The 16,689-nt window shown below is 43.7% G+C and overlaps 2 protein-coding genes across 2 annotated transcripts in view; both read left to right on the plus strand.

The window, feature by feature from the left end:
- Positions 1 to 2,420: 2,420 nt before the first annotated feature.
- LOC126481599 (N-alpha-acetyltransferase 20-like) lies at positions 2,421 to 3,015 on the plus strand. Its single transcript, XM_050105465.1, has one exon. The coding sequence runs from the start codon at positions 2,503 to 2,505 to the stop codon at positions 3,013 to 3,015; it is 513 nt and encodes a 170-aa protein (XP_049961422.1). The 5' UTR covers positions 2,421 to 2,502.
- A 7,880-nt stretch (positions 3,016 to 10,895) lies between these two features.
- LOC126481280 (uncharacterized) overlaps positions 10,896 to 16,689 on the plus strand; it is a 39,349-nt gene continuing 33,555 nt past the window's right edge. The window contains exons 1-2 of the mRNA XM_050104917.1: positions 10,896 to 11,021; positions 13,815 to 13,881. Coding sequence (XP_049960874.1) covers positions 10,965 to 11,021; positions 13,815 to 13,881 — 124 coding nt within the window. The 5' untranslated portion in view covers positions 10,896 to 10,964. The remainder of the gene's footprint in view (positions 11,022 to 13,814; positions 13,882 to 16,689) is intronic.

Below are 16,689 nucleotides of genomic sequence, written 5' to 3' on the forward strand. Positions count from 1 at the left end.
TGTTCCAGGAGAAATTGTCAGTATTCATATAGACATATGCCCTATTCCGAATGATTTCCGGGACGGAACACACATAATCCACATTTTTTGGGGCTAGTCAGGCACGCACGTGTCTTACACTAGCCGAAACTAGGTCATTGCTTTCATCCTATTTGCACGGGACGTCTTTCTGTCACGAAACTAGCACGTTGAATGCGCAGTTATCCATGAGGTGTTGTGGGTGGAGTAGTGCGAGAGGTGGAGAGTGTATCAGCGAAAGTCGTCGGTGAACTGTGTTTCTACACGCAATGTCAAAAATACGACATATCTACACTAATGACGTATACACAGGTACGGTATATGTTTACGCCTTCTGCGATGGTAGTGCTCCTGCTGCTGTTGAAGAGCGCTTTCGGAAATTTCCTGATCGTGGAGAGTATACCAAAGATTTCAGCACACTTCACGAAACAGGTTTCTTCCAAGTTCCCATTTTTCTTATCAAAGTACATTTCACCAGTTTGTGCAGGAACGGCAACATATTGTTGCAATGGTACAACGTAGTCCTACTACCAGCGCCGGCGACTTTCTACGTGCATAAGTGTCGTTTGTGCATGTCTATGGCGAACATTACATGCGGAGAACTTGTACCTGTTTTACATACGACGCGTCCACGATCTTTACATTGATAACAGCACCGCACGTCTTGAATTTTGACATCATTAAACACCAGTCATCATTTGCTTCCACTAATACTATTCATTGATGCAGCCACGTTTACACAGGTAATCAATAACACATGTAATAATCATCGATGGTCGCAGGAAAAATCCAAATGCTGCAAGTGGAAACCAATTTCCAACTTCGTTTTTCGATCAATGTTCGGTGCGGCATGATCGACAACATTCAGTCCTTTTCGAATGAGGGGCAGAATTATTTGCTCTTTTTGTGAAATAGGTGTGTTGAGCACCTTGAGGGTATTCCGTTGGCCATGCGGACTGCAACGTATTTCCAGTTTGACTGTGTCCATGCACATTTTACCAGACGTGTGAGGGAACATCTCAAACTCACTTATCCTAATCGCTGGATTGGTCGTAGAAGTGCATTTAGCTTACCAGCAAGATTGTCAGACCTTATGTCATTAGAATTTTGTTGATGGGGTTGGATGAATCTGAGGTGTACAAACGAAAGGTAAATACGCGAGATGAACAGCTTGGTCAAACAGTGGATGCTTATTAGGGAACATGCAGAGGGTTCACTCAAGCAACACAACATGTGTTCCCTAGGGTACACAAATGCACTGACGATGACGGTGAAATGGTTCAAATGGCTCTCAGCACTATGGGACTTAACATCTGAAGTCATCAGTACCCTAGACTTAGAACTACTTAAACCTAACTAACCTAAGGGCATCATACACATCCATGCCCGAGACAGGATTCGAACCTGCGACCGTAACAGCCACGTGGTTGTGGACTGAAGCGCCTAGAACCGGTCGACCACAGCGGCTGGCGACGGTGAAATATTTCAACGTTTATTGAGAACTATACAGCAGCTGTAATGTGATGTATACAACAACGCTCAGAGGTGAATGTTTTAAAAATACGTATTTCAGACCGAGAGAGGTGGCGCAATGGTTAGCACACTGGGCTCGAATTTGGGAGGACGGCGGTTCAAAACCGTCTCCAGCCATGCTGATTTAGGTTTTTCCTAATTTCCCTAAATCGCTTCAGGTAAATGACAGGATGATTCCTTTCAAAGGGGACGCCCGACTTCCTTCCTCATCCTTCTCCTAATCCGATGAGACCGATGACCTCGCTGTTTGGTCCCCTCTTCCAAATCAATCAGCAAATGTAATTTTGATTGATACTTTGTGTAACGCATGTTGTGATGTTTACTAACTATCGTACACGTGTGCTAGTGTAAACTGGCAGTATAGTTAATAAAATAGAAAATAAATAACAATGTACATGAACTGTGTTCTGTCTCGGAAATCATTGGGAGTAGGGCATATATCCATAAAACGTTTACTGCTCCAAATGATCGTTCCTGTGATATCCCTGAATATTCACTCCTCCTCCTGGGACACCCTGTTGTTTGTTGTGATCTTCAGTTCGAATAACTACTACAGCTTACATCCTTCTGAATCTGCTTACTATATTTTTATCTTTGACTCTCTCTACGGTTTTTACCCCTCACACTTCCCTCCAATACTAACAAGGGAGGCCACGAGGTTGGGGTCACGGATTTATTTCGAACTTTGTACTCAATTTTTCGGCCATCAAAACAAAATAATGTGCAAGTAATAAGGTGCACTACTCTGGCAATTCCGAGAAAATCGCAAGAGAGGATTTACGCGTCTATATAACTGATGTGTCTGTGCGCAGGTGCCGAATGTCGGAGTTCATGGTGGTCAAGTGGTAGATGCTAGTGTGTCTCGGAGTTGGGTACTGTACCACTGTTAACTGGATTGATTCTACTATTACTGAATAGGTTCTTGGAAGCTTGTTTTCGAGAGTTGTAAGCATGACAACCCTGAGGCCCTTCACTTGTAATGACATGTTCAAATTCAATAATGTGAATCTGACTGAAACTTATGGCTTGTCTTTCTACATGCAGTACCTCGCTCACTGGCCTGAATATTTTCAAGTGGCAGAATCATCAAATGGGGAAATCATTGGTTGCATTATGGGCAAGGTAGAGGGCCACGGAGAAAGCTGGCAGGGTTACGTGACAGCATTGCCGGTGTCACCAGAGTACCGTCGACTGGGGTTGGCGGCAACACTAATGGCCTGGCTCCAGGACGTGTCGGAGAAAAAGCGCGCCTACTTTGTTGATCTGTTCGTACGTGTCTCCAACAAAGTTGCAATAAACATGTACAAGACCCTAGGGTACATTGTATACAGGACTGTTTTGGAATACTGTTCAGGTGATCCTGATGAAAGTGCTGTTGATATGCGGAAAGCCCTATCTAGGGACGTGAAGAAAAAGTCGACGATTTCGCTGACTCATCCTGTACGACCAGACGAAGTGGACTGACGACACGTTGGCTACTGAATGTCCGTCGGCACGGCGTTTGACAATCAGTAGATTAGTAAATTGCTCTGTGTCAAAAACTGGCAAAGCATTTCGTAGGCAACAAAATACATCTGCTAATTCTGGTTCAACACAATCTGACTGAAAATAAGAACTGAAAATTTTCATTTCTCGAGTGAATTCTACTGTGTACTACTTCGCAAGTTTTGTACTTTTAAATTGAAATGTGCAGAATGTTGAATATACATTTGAGCATTGGAGAGGAAACAATTGTCTGAACTATAAGTGGGTGCAAGCAATAAAGTTTTTCAGTAACAGGGAACAACCCTGTGCCTTGGCAAAAAAATAAAAATAAAAAGTGTTTAGCGTCCGAAGTTCGTCAAATGAACATGTGTGGAGTGATGGTTCGACTCCCGCTCAAACCTCCATTTTTGTAGTACAAGTGAAAATTTTATGATATTAAAAAATACACCTGCACTAAGTAGTCAAATAACATAAAATTCACTAAAAATTCAATTAAATACACGTTGTTTTTAAATTATATTACCTCGCAAATGTCATGTAAATGAAATAATATGACCCGTGATGAAAAAAACGTAAATTAAAAATTAAATGTGAGATGGAGTCAAACCGTCGCCTCACATACGTTCGTCTTGCGTAGATCGAACGCTAATCACTTGAGTACTATGAACTGTAACACCCGGCACCTTCACACAGATACATCAGTTACGAAATAGACGCGTAAAACTTCTCTCGTGATTTTCTCGGAATTGCCAGAATAGTGCACCTTACTACTTTCACATTATGTTGTTTCAATGGCATACTAAAAGTGTACAAAGTCTGAAGTAAATCCGTGATCCCAACGTTGTGATCCTTTGATGGCTCAGAATGTGTCCTATCGACTAATTCCTTCTTCTAACCACGTTGTGCCACAAATTCTTCTCTCCCAAATTCTGTGAGAACCTCCTCATAAGTTACTTGAACTACCTCTTTGATCTTCAGCATTCTTCTGTATCACCGCATTTCAAAAGCTTCTCTTCTCTACTTATCTAAACTGTTTATCATGCATGTTTCAGTTCCATATATGGCTACACTGCATACAAACACATTCAGAAAAGATTTGCTAACACATAAATCTGTATTCGATGTTAACAAATTTCTCGTCTTCAGAAACGTTTTTCTTGGCATTGCCAGTCTACATTATACATCCTCTCTATTTCGGCCCAAATAAAAGACTCATTTACTGCTGTAAGCATCTTGTTTCATAATATAATTCCCTCAGCATCTCCTGATTTAATTCAATTAAATTTCATAATTCTTGTTTTGCTGTTTGTTGATGTTCATCTTATATCCTCCTTTCAAGACACTGTCCATTCCGTTCAACTGCTCTTCCACGTCCTTTACTATCTTTGACAGAATAATAATGTCATCGGCATACCTCAATTTTTTTATTTCTTCTCCCCGGACTGTAAAGCCTTCTCCAGATTTTTCATTGGTTTCCTTTAGTGCTTAATGTACTCCCTTCTCAACCACTATTTCTCCTTCAGGCCCCTCGACTCTCATAACTGCAGTCTGGTTGCTGTACAAATTGCCAATAGGACGGCTTCTACCAGATTTCCAATTCTTTGTAAAATGTTCGCGTCAGTGTTCTCTAACCACGATTTATTAAACATAGTTTGTTAATATTCACATCTCTCAGCAACTGCTTTCTTTGAAATTGGAATTGTTGTGTTCTTTTTAAAGACTGGGGGTATTTCACCTGTTTTACATACCTTGCATAACAGGTGGAATAGTTTTTTCAAGGCTGGCATCAATAGTTCTTAGGGAGTTTCGTGTGCTCCAGCAGCCTTGTTTAGGCTTAGGTCTTTCAGTGCCCTGTCCTGTTCATCTCGCAATATCATATCTCCCATCTCACCTTCATCTATGTCCTCTTCTATTTCTATAATATTGCATTCAGTTACATCATCCGTGTACAGATCCTCAATGTACTCCTACCTTTCAGCTTTCCCCTCTTCGCTCATAACTGGTTTTCCATTTGAGCCCTTGATATTCATATAGCTGCATCTCGTTTCTCCATAAACCTCTTAAATTTTGTTGTGGGCGGTATTTTCTTGATTTCGCCTGTACATCATCTATAGACCTCCTCTAGATCGTTTCTCATCTTGGAGACATCTGAGTTCCATATTCGTATTTCATCTTGGAGATCTATGGCTACATGGATCCTGTCCACTTCAGCTTCACAACGTTAACTACGATTATATTTTCTTACAGAAGGTTAAAACCAACACCACAGCTGTTTATTTAAGTTCATTTATTAAGCCGATGAAGCGCTAGAGGGCTTTTGCTATTCTTCATAAAATGTTTTTGTCAGGAAACCTGTGTTGTGCGAAAAGTGGCAATCGATCGTGATCAATAGAAATGAGAGTTCCTCCACACGAACTATTAAAAAAGAATCCGTTAAATTTCGGTTACACGATAAATTATACAAGTTTAAAGATTGTCAAGTCAACTAAATATCCATTGATTACGATTACAAATACTAAAACTGAAAACATCTCATAGAAAATGCTGCCTTTTATTGGCAGAATAACTTAGAAGGAGCTACTAATTTCCTAAGTAGGTACTTAATTTCGGTCAGCTATGACCATCTTCATCACGAGTAGACCCTGTACATTACACAATTCGTGTCACTGAGTATTCGGTCGAGTAGCTCCTCAATTGGTATCACGAGGTGGAGTGCACCCCGAAAAATGACAAATGTAGTTGGTACATAAATTAATCAGCCATTCGAGCTTCATATGGCTGTCCATGTCACAAGGTCATACCAACTTCGTATGACTGATTAATGTGACTGTACCATACATACACATAATGACATGATATGTGTAATGTACCGGATTCATTCTGGTCTGAAGATGGTCATAGCTGACCGAAATTAATTACTTCATTAATAAATTTATTTGTCGTGACTAGATTTGTCATTATACAAATATTTTCTGGATCACTGCGAAACCTTACTGTGAATACACTGATGAGCCCAAACGTTTTGACCACTGACCACTGCGAGGAAGTATGCTGCCTGGTGGCGCTGAGGGCACTTCATGCGGTAAGAGAAGCCTATGAGCGGAGCAGAGACGAATGGGGAATCATTCTAGCGACGATAAGTGGCTCAAATCCGGAGATCCGCCCACTTACGCTACTTTGCCAAAATCCAGATTGCTGTAGCCCAGTGCCTTGGAGTGGGCATCTCGGAAACGGCGAAGCTGGTCGGCTGTTCGCGTGCTACTGTCGTGAGCATCTGTGGAAAGTGGTTGAAGAATTTTGAAACCACAAGTAGCCAGCAAGAAGTTGGACGCCCATACCTCAGGAACATAGCGGTTGGAGGCTTGCCCGCTGCCAAAGCAGGACAGACGGCGATCTGTGACAGATATGAGGACAGAGTACAGTGCTGGCGCAGGCACAAGTGTTTTGGAGCACACCGCTCAGTGCACAGTGTTCAACATGGTGTTCCGCAGCCGAGGACCCCTACATGTTCCCATGTTTACCCAACACATCGACAGTTATGATCACAGTGGGCACGGGAATCGTCGAGATTGGACCGCGGATCAGTGGAATAGTGTGGCTTGGCCCAATGGATGAATTTTATTGTTAAACCAGGTCAATATTTGTGTCCAGATACGCCGTCATCGAGGCGAATGGCTGCTCGAAACATGTAGCGCGCTTTGGACGCAGGCCGGTGGGAGCAGTATTGTGCCATGGGGGACGTTCACCTGGGCTTCCATGGGACATGGCGGTAGTAATCGAAGGCACCATGACAGCTGCGGACTACGTGAACATTATAAGGGACCACCTGTAACCCGTTATGCTTGATGTCTTCCGTTTCTAGCAGGATAGCTGTCCATGTCACAAGGCCAGAATCGTGCTGCAGTGGATTGAGTTGGATCATAGTGAACTAACGTTGATGTCTTGGCCGTCAAATTCGACTTATCTAAATCCGATGCAACCCAGCTGGGACACCATCGAGCGCCAGCTCCGCGACCACAAACAAACCATCTGTAAATTATGGAAAGTGTGTGACCTGTGCATAGGAATCTGCTGCCACAAACCTCTAGAAACTCATCAGGTACTTGTCGAATCCATGGTAAGTAGAATCACTGCTTAACTGCGTTCCAGAAGTGAACCACCATACATTTAAGTAGGTGGTCATAATGTTTTCGCACGTCAGTCTATGCCCCAACTCATTAATCTGCTGAAGAGATTTCCTACACCAAGCTTGTCTTTTCTCTTTCAGAGCATTGCTGTAAGGGATCCATACCGGACAGGGCTGACGGACTTCAAAAAAATCCAAAGACGGGCATCTCCTTTTGTATTTTCACTACTGAGGGGGGAGGGTAGAAGGGATATAGTAAGCAATTTGGGTTGGAAATCATTAAAACACGGGTGTGTTTCGTTGCGGCGAGATCTTTTCACGAAATTGTATTACGAACTTTCTCCTCCGAACATGAAAATATTCTGTTGAGCCACTCTGTCAGAGAAATCACTATCGTAATAAAATAAAAAAATAAGAGCTCGCGTTGAAGGATATAGGTGTTCATTTTTTCCACGTGCGATTCGAGAATGGAACGTTCAAGAAACAGTCTGAAAGAGATTCAAAAACACCTTCTGTAAACACTTAAGTGTTAACCGCAGACGTCGATATATATAACCTTCTGTGTGGTGTCTGTCGCTTACAGTAGATTGTTGTTGTCTGTATTGCTGGAGCCCCAAGGGATATGACGTGCGTTAAAACTACGATAAACGAAGATGTTTCGGTGATCAGTCCTTAAATCAATTTAAAGTAATTTTGTAGCGCTTTCCTCTTATCCTCTCCATTTCAGCGTAAATGCAGCATCCCACTTCAACACCCATCAGTATTATGTCTTGGGCCGTTCCAGCAAATCTTTCCTTCCATCATCACTTCAGCCTTCAGCAACGACTCATGTGGTAACACACTGATGAGCCAAAACATTACGACCACTGTCAAAGCCGTGCGGAGTGGCCGCGCAGTTCGAGGGGTCATGTCATGGATGTGCGGCCACATCCGCCAGAGGTTCGAATCCTCCCTCGGGCATGGGTGTGTGTGTTGCTCTTAGAATAAGTAAGTTTAAGTCGTGGGTAAGCTTAGGGATCGATGCCCTGAGCAGTTTGGTCCCTTAAGAATTCACACACACCACTGTCACACTGAATGCCGCCGAATGGCGTTGCGTGCACGTGACGAGTGGAGAAAGTATACAGGCGGAGAAGACACGGATGGGGAGTCATTCCAGCGCCGTTGTGGGCCGCTGATGGCGACGTCTGCTGGCGGAAGCAACTCTGGCAAAGAACCTGCGACTGGGATGAGCGGCGATGGTGGTAAGCTGTTCTCGTGTGTCGTGAGAATTTGTTGGAGGCGGTTTAAGGGCGGTGAAACCCACAAGCAGGAGACAAGGAGTTGGAAGTCCACGCCTCATCACAGGAAGAGGGTGTCGGAAGCTTATTCACTCTGTAAAGCGGGCTAGGCGGTGATCTGTGGCAGACATGGTGACAGAGTGCAGTGCTGCTGGAGGCACAAGTGTTTCGGAGCACACCTTCAGTGCAGATTGTTGGACATGGGACTCCGCAGCAGACGACGTCTACTTATTTCCACGTTCACCCAACGACGTTATTAATGACGATCACAGTGGCCATGGGACTAACTATATTTGGACCGTGGATCAGTGGTAATGAGTCGCCTTGTCGGACGAGTCACGTTCCTTTTTAATGACGTGTCCGGTCCAGACACACCATCCGTCAGGTGACTTGCTGCTCCAGACGTACACTTGGTCACGATTTTGGCAGAATACAATGACGTTTTTTAACTACTTTTGTTTTGTTGAGTAATATTTCGCTTCACGGACCAAGTCCGATTGTAATTGTAAACCTTATGAGCTTACGCCATATGTGACACCACGATGAATTCGTGACGAAAGGTTGGATGTTGTTCATCTCTTCCAGTAGTACTACCTCGTATGGCTCCCAGACAAGACAGCAATACTAAAAAATTGGTTGAACGTTTCATGAGTTACTTGTTTCGGGGAATGAATTACGTTTACTTGGTATACTTCCCAATCATCTCAGCCTGTCTCCTATTTTCCTGCAATTATTTATAAACGGTCATTTCACCACACATCACTTCAGACTTTTACGCCCAGGCATTTTACGGTATTTAACGTTTGCGGTGATTGAATAGTAGTTGACCTTTTCTGGTTATTTATGTGTCATGCATTACATTTGTTTACTTTCGGGGTGAAATGCCAGTCTCTGCAAGAGACGTCGGAACACTGTCGGTGCTCTTACATTTGGTTACAGTGTTCTGTCGTTGTCGCCTTGCTTTACGCAACAGCTTCGTCCACGAACAGCCTCTGGGACCTTGCGACGTTAGCCGTTTGACTAATGAACAGGGTGAACGTGAACTCCACCGACATGGTTTCCGAGTTTGTTGGGTGGTACTTGCTGCCTACCTTTGTGTGTGTATTCGACTGAAAATATCAAATGTTGACAGTATGTGCTGTGTATCTTGTTTGGAAACAAACATGTTCCATTCACTCTCGGTTCTTGCTGTTGGCAATTGTAATGCCCACATTATTCTTCGAACTGAAGCTTGCCTTAAGTACTGCTCGGTTCTATTTATGGTTTATGTTCAGGTGGTGTTAGTTGTGCGTTAGCAGTGATGCACAGTTGTATGGACAGGTTTAATGATGAACTGTTGGGCGTCATGCATTGGCCGTCTTGCCCTTCATGTGTGGTTTCATTAAAATCAATGGAAGAGCGGTGCAACGACGCCACGGTGAACTGTTCCCACTGCGAAGGAAGCCACATCGCAGCTCTTGATTCTGATGGTTGTCCGTTCGCTCTTTGTGTTGCGTTGTGGTTATGGTGACTGCCTATTACTGGCTTTCCTGCCGTTGTGAAGGTATTTTCACCGAAACAAAGGTAACTGGAGCAATAGATCGAATAAATCGTAATGACATTATCGATCTGCAACGAACCACTGTACACAGTGGGTCTGTTACAAGAAAATATCAGAAAATTTTTGTAATTTTTTTGTGCCGTTCATTTGGAGTACTCTGGAGAAATTTCCTATACAACCGTCGAGATTGTCCCATTTCAAACTAGATGTTGAGTTATGAGCACTAACAAGTTCTGAATCTAGTCGATGCTCGTGAAGCTCGTATTATGCCACATAATTGGCAGTGTGGAGCAATATGGTAAGCCTTTAGGAAGGTAAAGAACATGGCAGCAACCTGGGCACCACAGATCTCAACGAGAGCGATCTGAGCTTCAGAACATCTCTGTTTACGGAATCCATTTTGATTCCTGAAGAGGAGACTTTCCCTTCTTAAAAAAAAAAAAAAAAAAAAAAAAAAAAAAGTGCCATATACAAGCTGAGAAGTGCGGTTCAAAAATGGATCAAATGGATCTATGTACTATGGGCCTTAACATCTGAAGTCATCAGTCCCCTACACTAAGAACTACGTAAACCTAACTAACCTAAGGACATCACACACACCCATGCCCGAGGCAGGATTCGAACCTACGACCATAGCAGCAGCGCGGTTCCGGACTGAAGCGCGTAGAGCCTAGGCCACAGCGGCGGGCGACAAATGCGGAAACTACCCACTGAGGACGTCGCACAACAGGCGAGAACAATACAACTGTATTCCCAGCCTGTCATGTTAGGCCGACACTCCGGCTTGACAGCAGGAAGAGAGCTGAACAGACTTTTGCGACAGCGGAGGAAACGCGGCTCGTTACGCCAGAGCCAGCTGACAGTAAATTATGTTTAGCCGTCCTGTCAAGTTTTGTGTCACGTGGAATGAGGCAGCATAATGGCGCGGTACAAGTGAAGCTGCGAGCGAACAGATCGGCGCCATAGCCTCCAGTCGCGAGCCACCATGAGGACATTCCTGCCTGTCGTCGTCAGCGCGATGCTGCTGGCAGCCCCCGCAAAGGTAAGCCGACGAGGAGTTCAAGCTACACCTGTTGGAGGTCGTATGTATTCGCTATGGAGTAACGAATATGCCTCGAGAGACGATGCGCCGTTTTGTTACCGTCTGGAACATTTCACTACTCCTACCTTCCTCCCCCCGGACGTAGATCGTGCCCGGCTCAGACTGAGTTGGTAATTCTCCTTTTGCTCCAATTCGTTTAACTTCAGCGGACTCGCAGTAACTGAAACGTCATGCCGACTCGGTAGTTTCCACTTTCTTGTCTCCACCGGAGTACCCCGTTAGGGACATGGAGTGGGTCAAACGAATACCTTTCAGTCGCCATCTTTTCTTTTGCACACGCTGCTTATGTCCTGCTCGGGTAGTAGTGCCCAATACCCGATTCTGTGGCCTGTCCCGGTTTTTAAGTATTACGTGGAACGCTAGATATCCCCACTTTTGGGTACTGCTAACAATACGATATATAATCGTACAACTTCACTTAAAAAATAGTCGAGTAGATGAGACTTTCGGAACGATTTCCTGAACACGTCAGTAGCGGTCATCAAGATCGTTAGCATACGAGGCGTCAGGAGTTCGGGGTTCGTCGATGAAGTAAAGGGACGCTCCATCGCTCACCCTGTGTTTCGAAAACATTCAGCTTCCTGACGTCCCCTGTTGCCTTATTATCGCTACACCACTGTGTCCTAAACAGTGTTTCGACTTCTTTCCCCTCAAGCCCACTGACTGGCCGCGGCTTATCTTGGTGTTTAAGCTCAGCAGTGTATTTTCGTAAGGGTGGCCGCCCCTCGTGGCAATCCACTTGCTTGTTTCGTACATTGTTTCTCAGTGAGGGAAAAATAACGTGGCAGGCGGGCTATGTACAGGGTGAGCAAGAACTCCACCAACAAACTTTCAGACGTCATTCAGCACACTCTCGGAATATTTTAATATAAGCGACCCACAAGCCTGCTGAGCCTCGTTACAGAGTTAAACGCATTTCGTTTACTTTCTTGCCCTAATTAGTAGTATTGTTCCGAAAACATTGCACAACAATGTAAATGTCTACGGTATACGCTCTGTGTCTTCTACACATTCGTTCACTGTGCTTGCTGTTGACAACGGTACTCCCATTTTACTCTTCGCCTCCAAGCCTGCATTCAACTCTGACAGGTTCTGTCCTGTATATGCTTTTTCAGACGTGTTACGTGTACCTTAAAAGCGATACACATGTGTATGGATAATTTCACTGGTGAAGAGCTGGCCGACAATCACCTCTGTATGGGTTCACTGAATGCAACGGCACAACGATGGTATGCTGACCTGTTCTCACAGCGGCGGCAAGTACGTAACTGTAGAGAGTTTCGTTAAAATTATGTTATATTGCTATGTGTCGTGTGTTTGGTTATTGCATATTACAGGTTTTCTCACAGAAACAAGGGTGACTGTGATAACAAACCAAATGTGTGTGTATATAAACTCATGTTCAAAAAAATCAGATCGTGGACTCATTTTCAGTTCTAGAGGACTGATGACAGCAGCAGTTAAGTCCCATAGTGCTCAGAGCCATTTGAACCTTTTTTTTTGACCCGTGGCTCTACCCTTCATTCGATCCCTGCGAAACCCTACATTTCAGCAGGATAGTGCACGATCGCAAATTGCATGTCCTGTACGGGCCTTTCTTTATGCAGAAAATGTTCGACTGTTGCCCTGGCCAGCACATTCTCCAGATGTCTCACCAATTGAAAACGTCTGGTTAATGGTGGCCGAGCAACTGGCTCGTCACAATACGCCAGTCACTACCCTTGATGAACTGTGGTATCGCGTTGGGCAGCTGTACCTGTACACGCCCTCCAAGCTCTGTTTGACTCAATGCCCAGGCGTATCAGGATCGTTATTACGGCCAGAGGTGATTGTTCTGGGTACTGATTTCTCAGGATCTATGGACCCAAATTTCGTGAAAATGTAATCACATGTCAGTTCTCGTATAATATATTTGTCCAATGAATACCCGTTTATCATCTGCATTTCTTCTTGGAGTAGCGATTTTAATGGGCAGTTGTGTGTTTTAATCCACTGATAAACGATAAATCAAGACGGAAGCGTATACTTCCCAACAGAATTATTACATTCCTTCAATGCTTCCTGATGCCCTCACAAAAACTTCTAAACAGCGCCGTAGAGGAGGAAATTTTAACCTGAAAAGATGGAGGCAGGTCCGTAGTCACATCAAAAGTTCCAATCGTGTGAATTAACTTACCATTCAGCTTTAAAAGGCTCCAATTTCCTATTAGTTCAGAGTTGTAACATCCAGGCTGAAATTTATTAAACTTGTTTTATTTTCATTTCTCTTCTTCTTCTGAACCTACTTCTTGTTTGGCTTCGTTGCGAAGCGGGCGGACTCCGCCATTGCTCTACAAGATAATTTAATTGTACAGGAGTCTGATTCTAACCGTTAGATAGGTCGTAGCATGTTCGCGTGTTGGGCAACAACAAAACGTGTTCCTCTTTGCACCCAAAGGCAAAAAACCGAAGCTAGGTTATAACAATATACTACGAACAAATTAGATGCTGTACAAATGATAAGATGAGATGATTAACTGCACATTTGTTTCCAGGTCATAAAAAGATTGGAAAGAAGGTCAAGCCAGTTACGTAATAATAAATAGTTCAGGGTTGTTAAAGATACCAGCAAGCGTTCTATCCTGAGAACTTACACATGTCTTGCATGTTTCTTTCAGTAAAACTAGGTCCCGCTTTTTTGTATGCAATCAATGGAGTTTGCGTATCTCACACTGCGACACTGTCTTTTTCCAGGCAGACGAGCCAGACCTGACAAAAGCAGTCAAGGATTTAAAGGACTGCATGGCCTCTGAGAACCTAGGTAAGTCCACATCTTTTCGCATTTCCGTGTTCGTTAGCTAAGATGGCCAGAAAAATGATTTCATCCTTGAGAAGCATCCGTGTGCACGCATGAACACACTGTAGATAACATAAAACACATCACAATGGCGTATTCTAAGGCGAGGAGAACAGAACATGGCCAAACTTAGGCGATTCTCATCTGACATCCTGAAAGTCAAGGGTCAAGGCAGTTATGTAGACGCAGTACTTCCTAAAAGCATTGGACTCCTTTACACAACTATGTTTATTAACAAGAATAGGTTCGTATGGGCTGTCAAATAAAATTTCTTACTGGCTTGGGCTTTTGTCGGCACGTAGGTAACAGCATTTTATCATAGGTGGAGAGTCGGCGATAGAAGTACAAGCAACTTCAGCCATGCCCCAGAGGAGGGCATTGAGGCGCTTGTTGTTCATGTCGCAAATCAGTGACCTGCCTGACGATGTTAATATCATCCTCAAATTTTTCACGTGTGATGCAGTTTTCTATAGTAAAATATTTCCTGAGAAACGATACAAAATCATTCAGTCAGATCCTGCTGGGATTTCACAGTGGCGCTACGATTGGCAAATTGCTTCAAATTTATAGTAATAAGAAATTATGCACTTCAAAAACCGGAAAACAAAACATGTATTATCCTATGAGTGCAGTATCAGTGACTCACAATTAGAATCAGTAAACTCATAAAACCATCAATAATAATTTTTAGGGATACGAAATGGAATGATGACAGATGCTCATACGTAGGGAAAGCAGGTGGCAGACTTCGGTTCTTAGTAAGATGCCAGGATAATGGAGAAAGTGTTCAAAGGAGATTGCTTACGAATCATGCGTGGGTCTCGTACAGAACAGGACTAATACGGGATACTGAATGTGTAAAAAGAAGGGCGTCACAAACTGTCACAGGTTTTTTTGACTCACAGAAGAACGTTACAAATATTATGAACAATCAGATTTGTCAGATTCTTGAAGATGGATGATATGTGTCACCGAAAGCACACTCATAAATTGCTCTTAAATAGTTTTAAGTGAAAAATCTATAGACATTCTTCAGATCCCTGCGTGTCGCTCCCTTACGTACTGTGAATTCAAAGACTGACATATTACAGCATGCCCAGAGGGATTTAATGCGTGATTATCTCCTCGCACGATGCACTTTTGGGTCTGGAAGAAAGCTTAATATTCGGTACCATGCTACGCACACTCTGCCCTGAACTTCACAGGGTATGCAGAATTTACAGGGTGGTCCATTGATAGTGACCGGGCCAAATATCTCACGAAATAAGCATCAAACGAAAAAACTACAAAGAACGAAACTCGTCTACCATGAAGGGGGAAACGATATGGCGCTATGGTAGGCCCGCTAGATGGCGCTTCCATAGGTCAAACGGATATCAACTGCTTTTTTTTAAAACAGAAACCTCCGTTTTTTTTATTGCATATTCGTGTAGTACCTGAAGAAATATGAAAGTTTTAGATGGACCACTTTTTTCGCTTTGTGATAGATGGCGCTGTGTAGTCACAAACGTATAAGTACTTGGTATCATGCAACATTCCGCCAGTGCGGACGGTATTTGCTTCGTGATACATTACCCGTGTTGTGTTGATGTATGGCTATTGTGATCAAAAGCCCAACGGGCGTGTGCTATGTATGCTGCTCGGTATCCTGGACGACATCATCTAAGTGTCCAGACCGTTCGACGGATAGTTACGTTATTTAAGGAAACAGGAAGTGTTCAGCCACATGTGAAACGTCAACGAGGACCTGCAACATATGATGATGCCCAAGTAGGTGTTTTAGCTGCTGTCGCGGCTAATCCGCACATCAGTAGCAGACAAATTGCGCGAGAATCGGGAATCTCATAAACGTCGGTATTGAGAATGATACATCAACATCGACTGCACGCGTATCATATTTCTATGCACCAAGAATTGCATGACGACGACTTTGAACGCCGTGTACAGTTCTGCCACTGGGCACAAGAGAAATTACGGGACGATGACAGATTTTTTGCACGCGTTCTATTTAGCGACCAAGCGTCATTCATCAATAGCGGTAAAGTAAACCCATAATATGCACTATTGGGCAACGGAAAATCCACGATGGCTGCGACAAGTGGAGCATCAGTGACCTTGGCGGGTTAATGTATGGTGCGGCATTATGGGAGGAAGGATAATTGACCCCCACTTTATCGATGGCAATCTAACTGGTGCATTGTATGCTGATTTCCTACGTAATGTTCTACCGATGTTACTACAAGATGTTTCACTGCATGACAGAATGGCGATGTACTTCCAACATGATGGATGTCCGGCACTTAGCTCGCGTGCGGTTGAAGCGGTATCGAATAGCATATTTCATGACAGGTGGATTGGTCGTCGAAGCACCATACCATGGCCCGCACGTTCACCTGATCTGACGTCCCCGGATTTCTTTCTGTGGGGAAAGATGAAGGATATTTGCTATCGTGATCCACCGACGACGCCTGACAACATGCGTCAGCGCATTGTCAATGCATATTCGAACATTACGGAAGGCGAACTACCTACTGTTGAGTGGAATGTCGTCACACGTATTGCCAAATGCATTGAGGTTGACGGACATCATTTTGAGCATTTATTGCATTAATGTGGTATTTACAGGTAATCATGCTCTAACAGCATGCGTTCTCAGAAATGATAAGTTCACAAAGTTACTTGTATCACATTGGAACACCCGAAATAAAATGTTCAAACGTACCTACGTTCTGTATTTTAATTGAAAAAGCTACATGTTACCAACTGTTCGTC

This window comes from Schistocerca serialis, chromosome 5 (assembly GCF_023864345.2).
Source record: "Schistocerca serialis cubense isolate TAMUIC-IGC-003099 chromosome 5, iqSchSeri2.2, whole genome shotgun sequence".
NCBI classification, from domain to species: Eukaryota; Metazoa; Arthropoda; class Insecta; order Orthoptera; family Acrididae; genus Schistocerca; species Schistocerca serialis.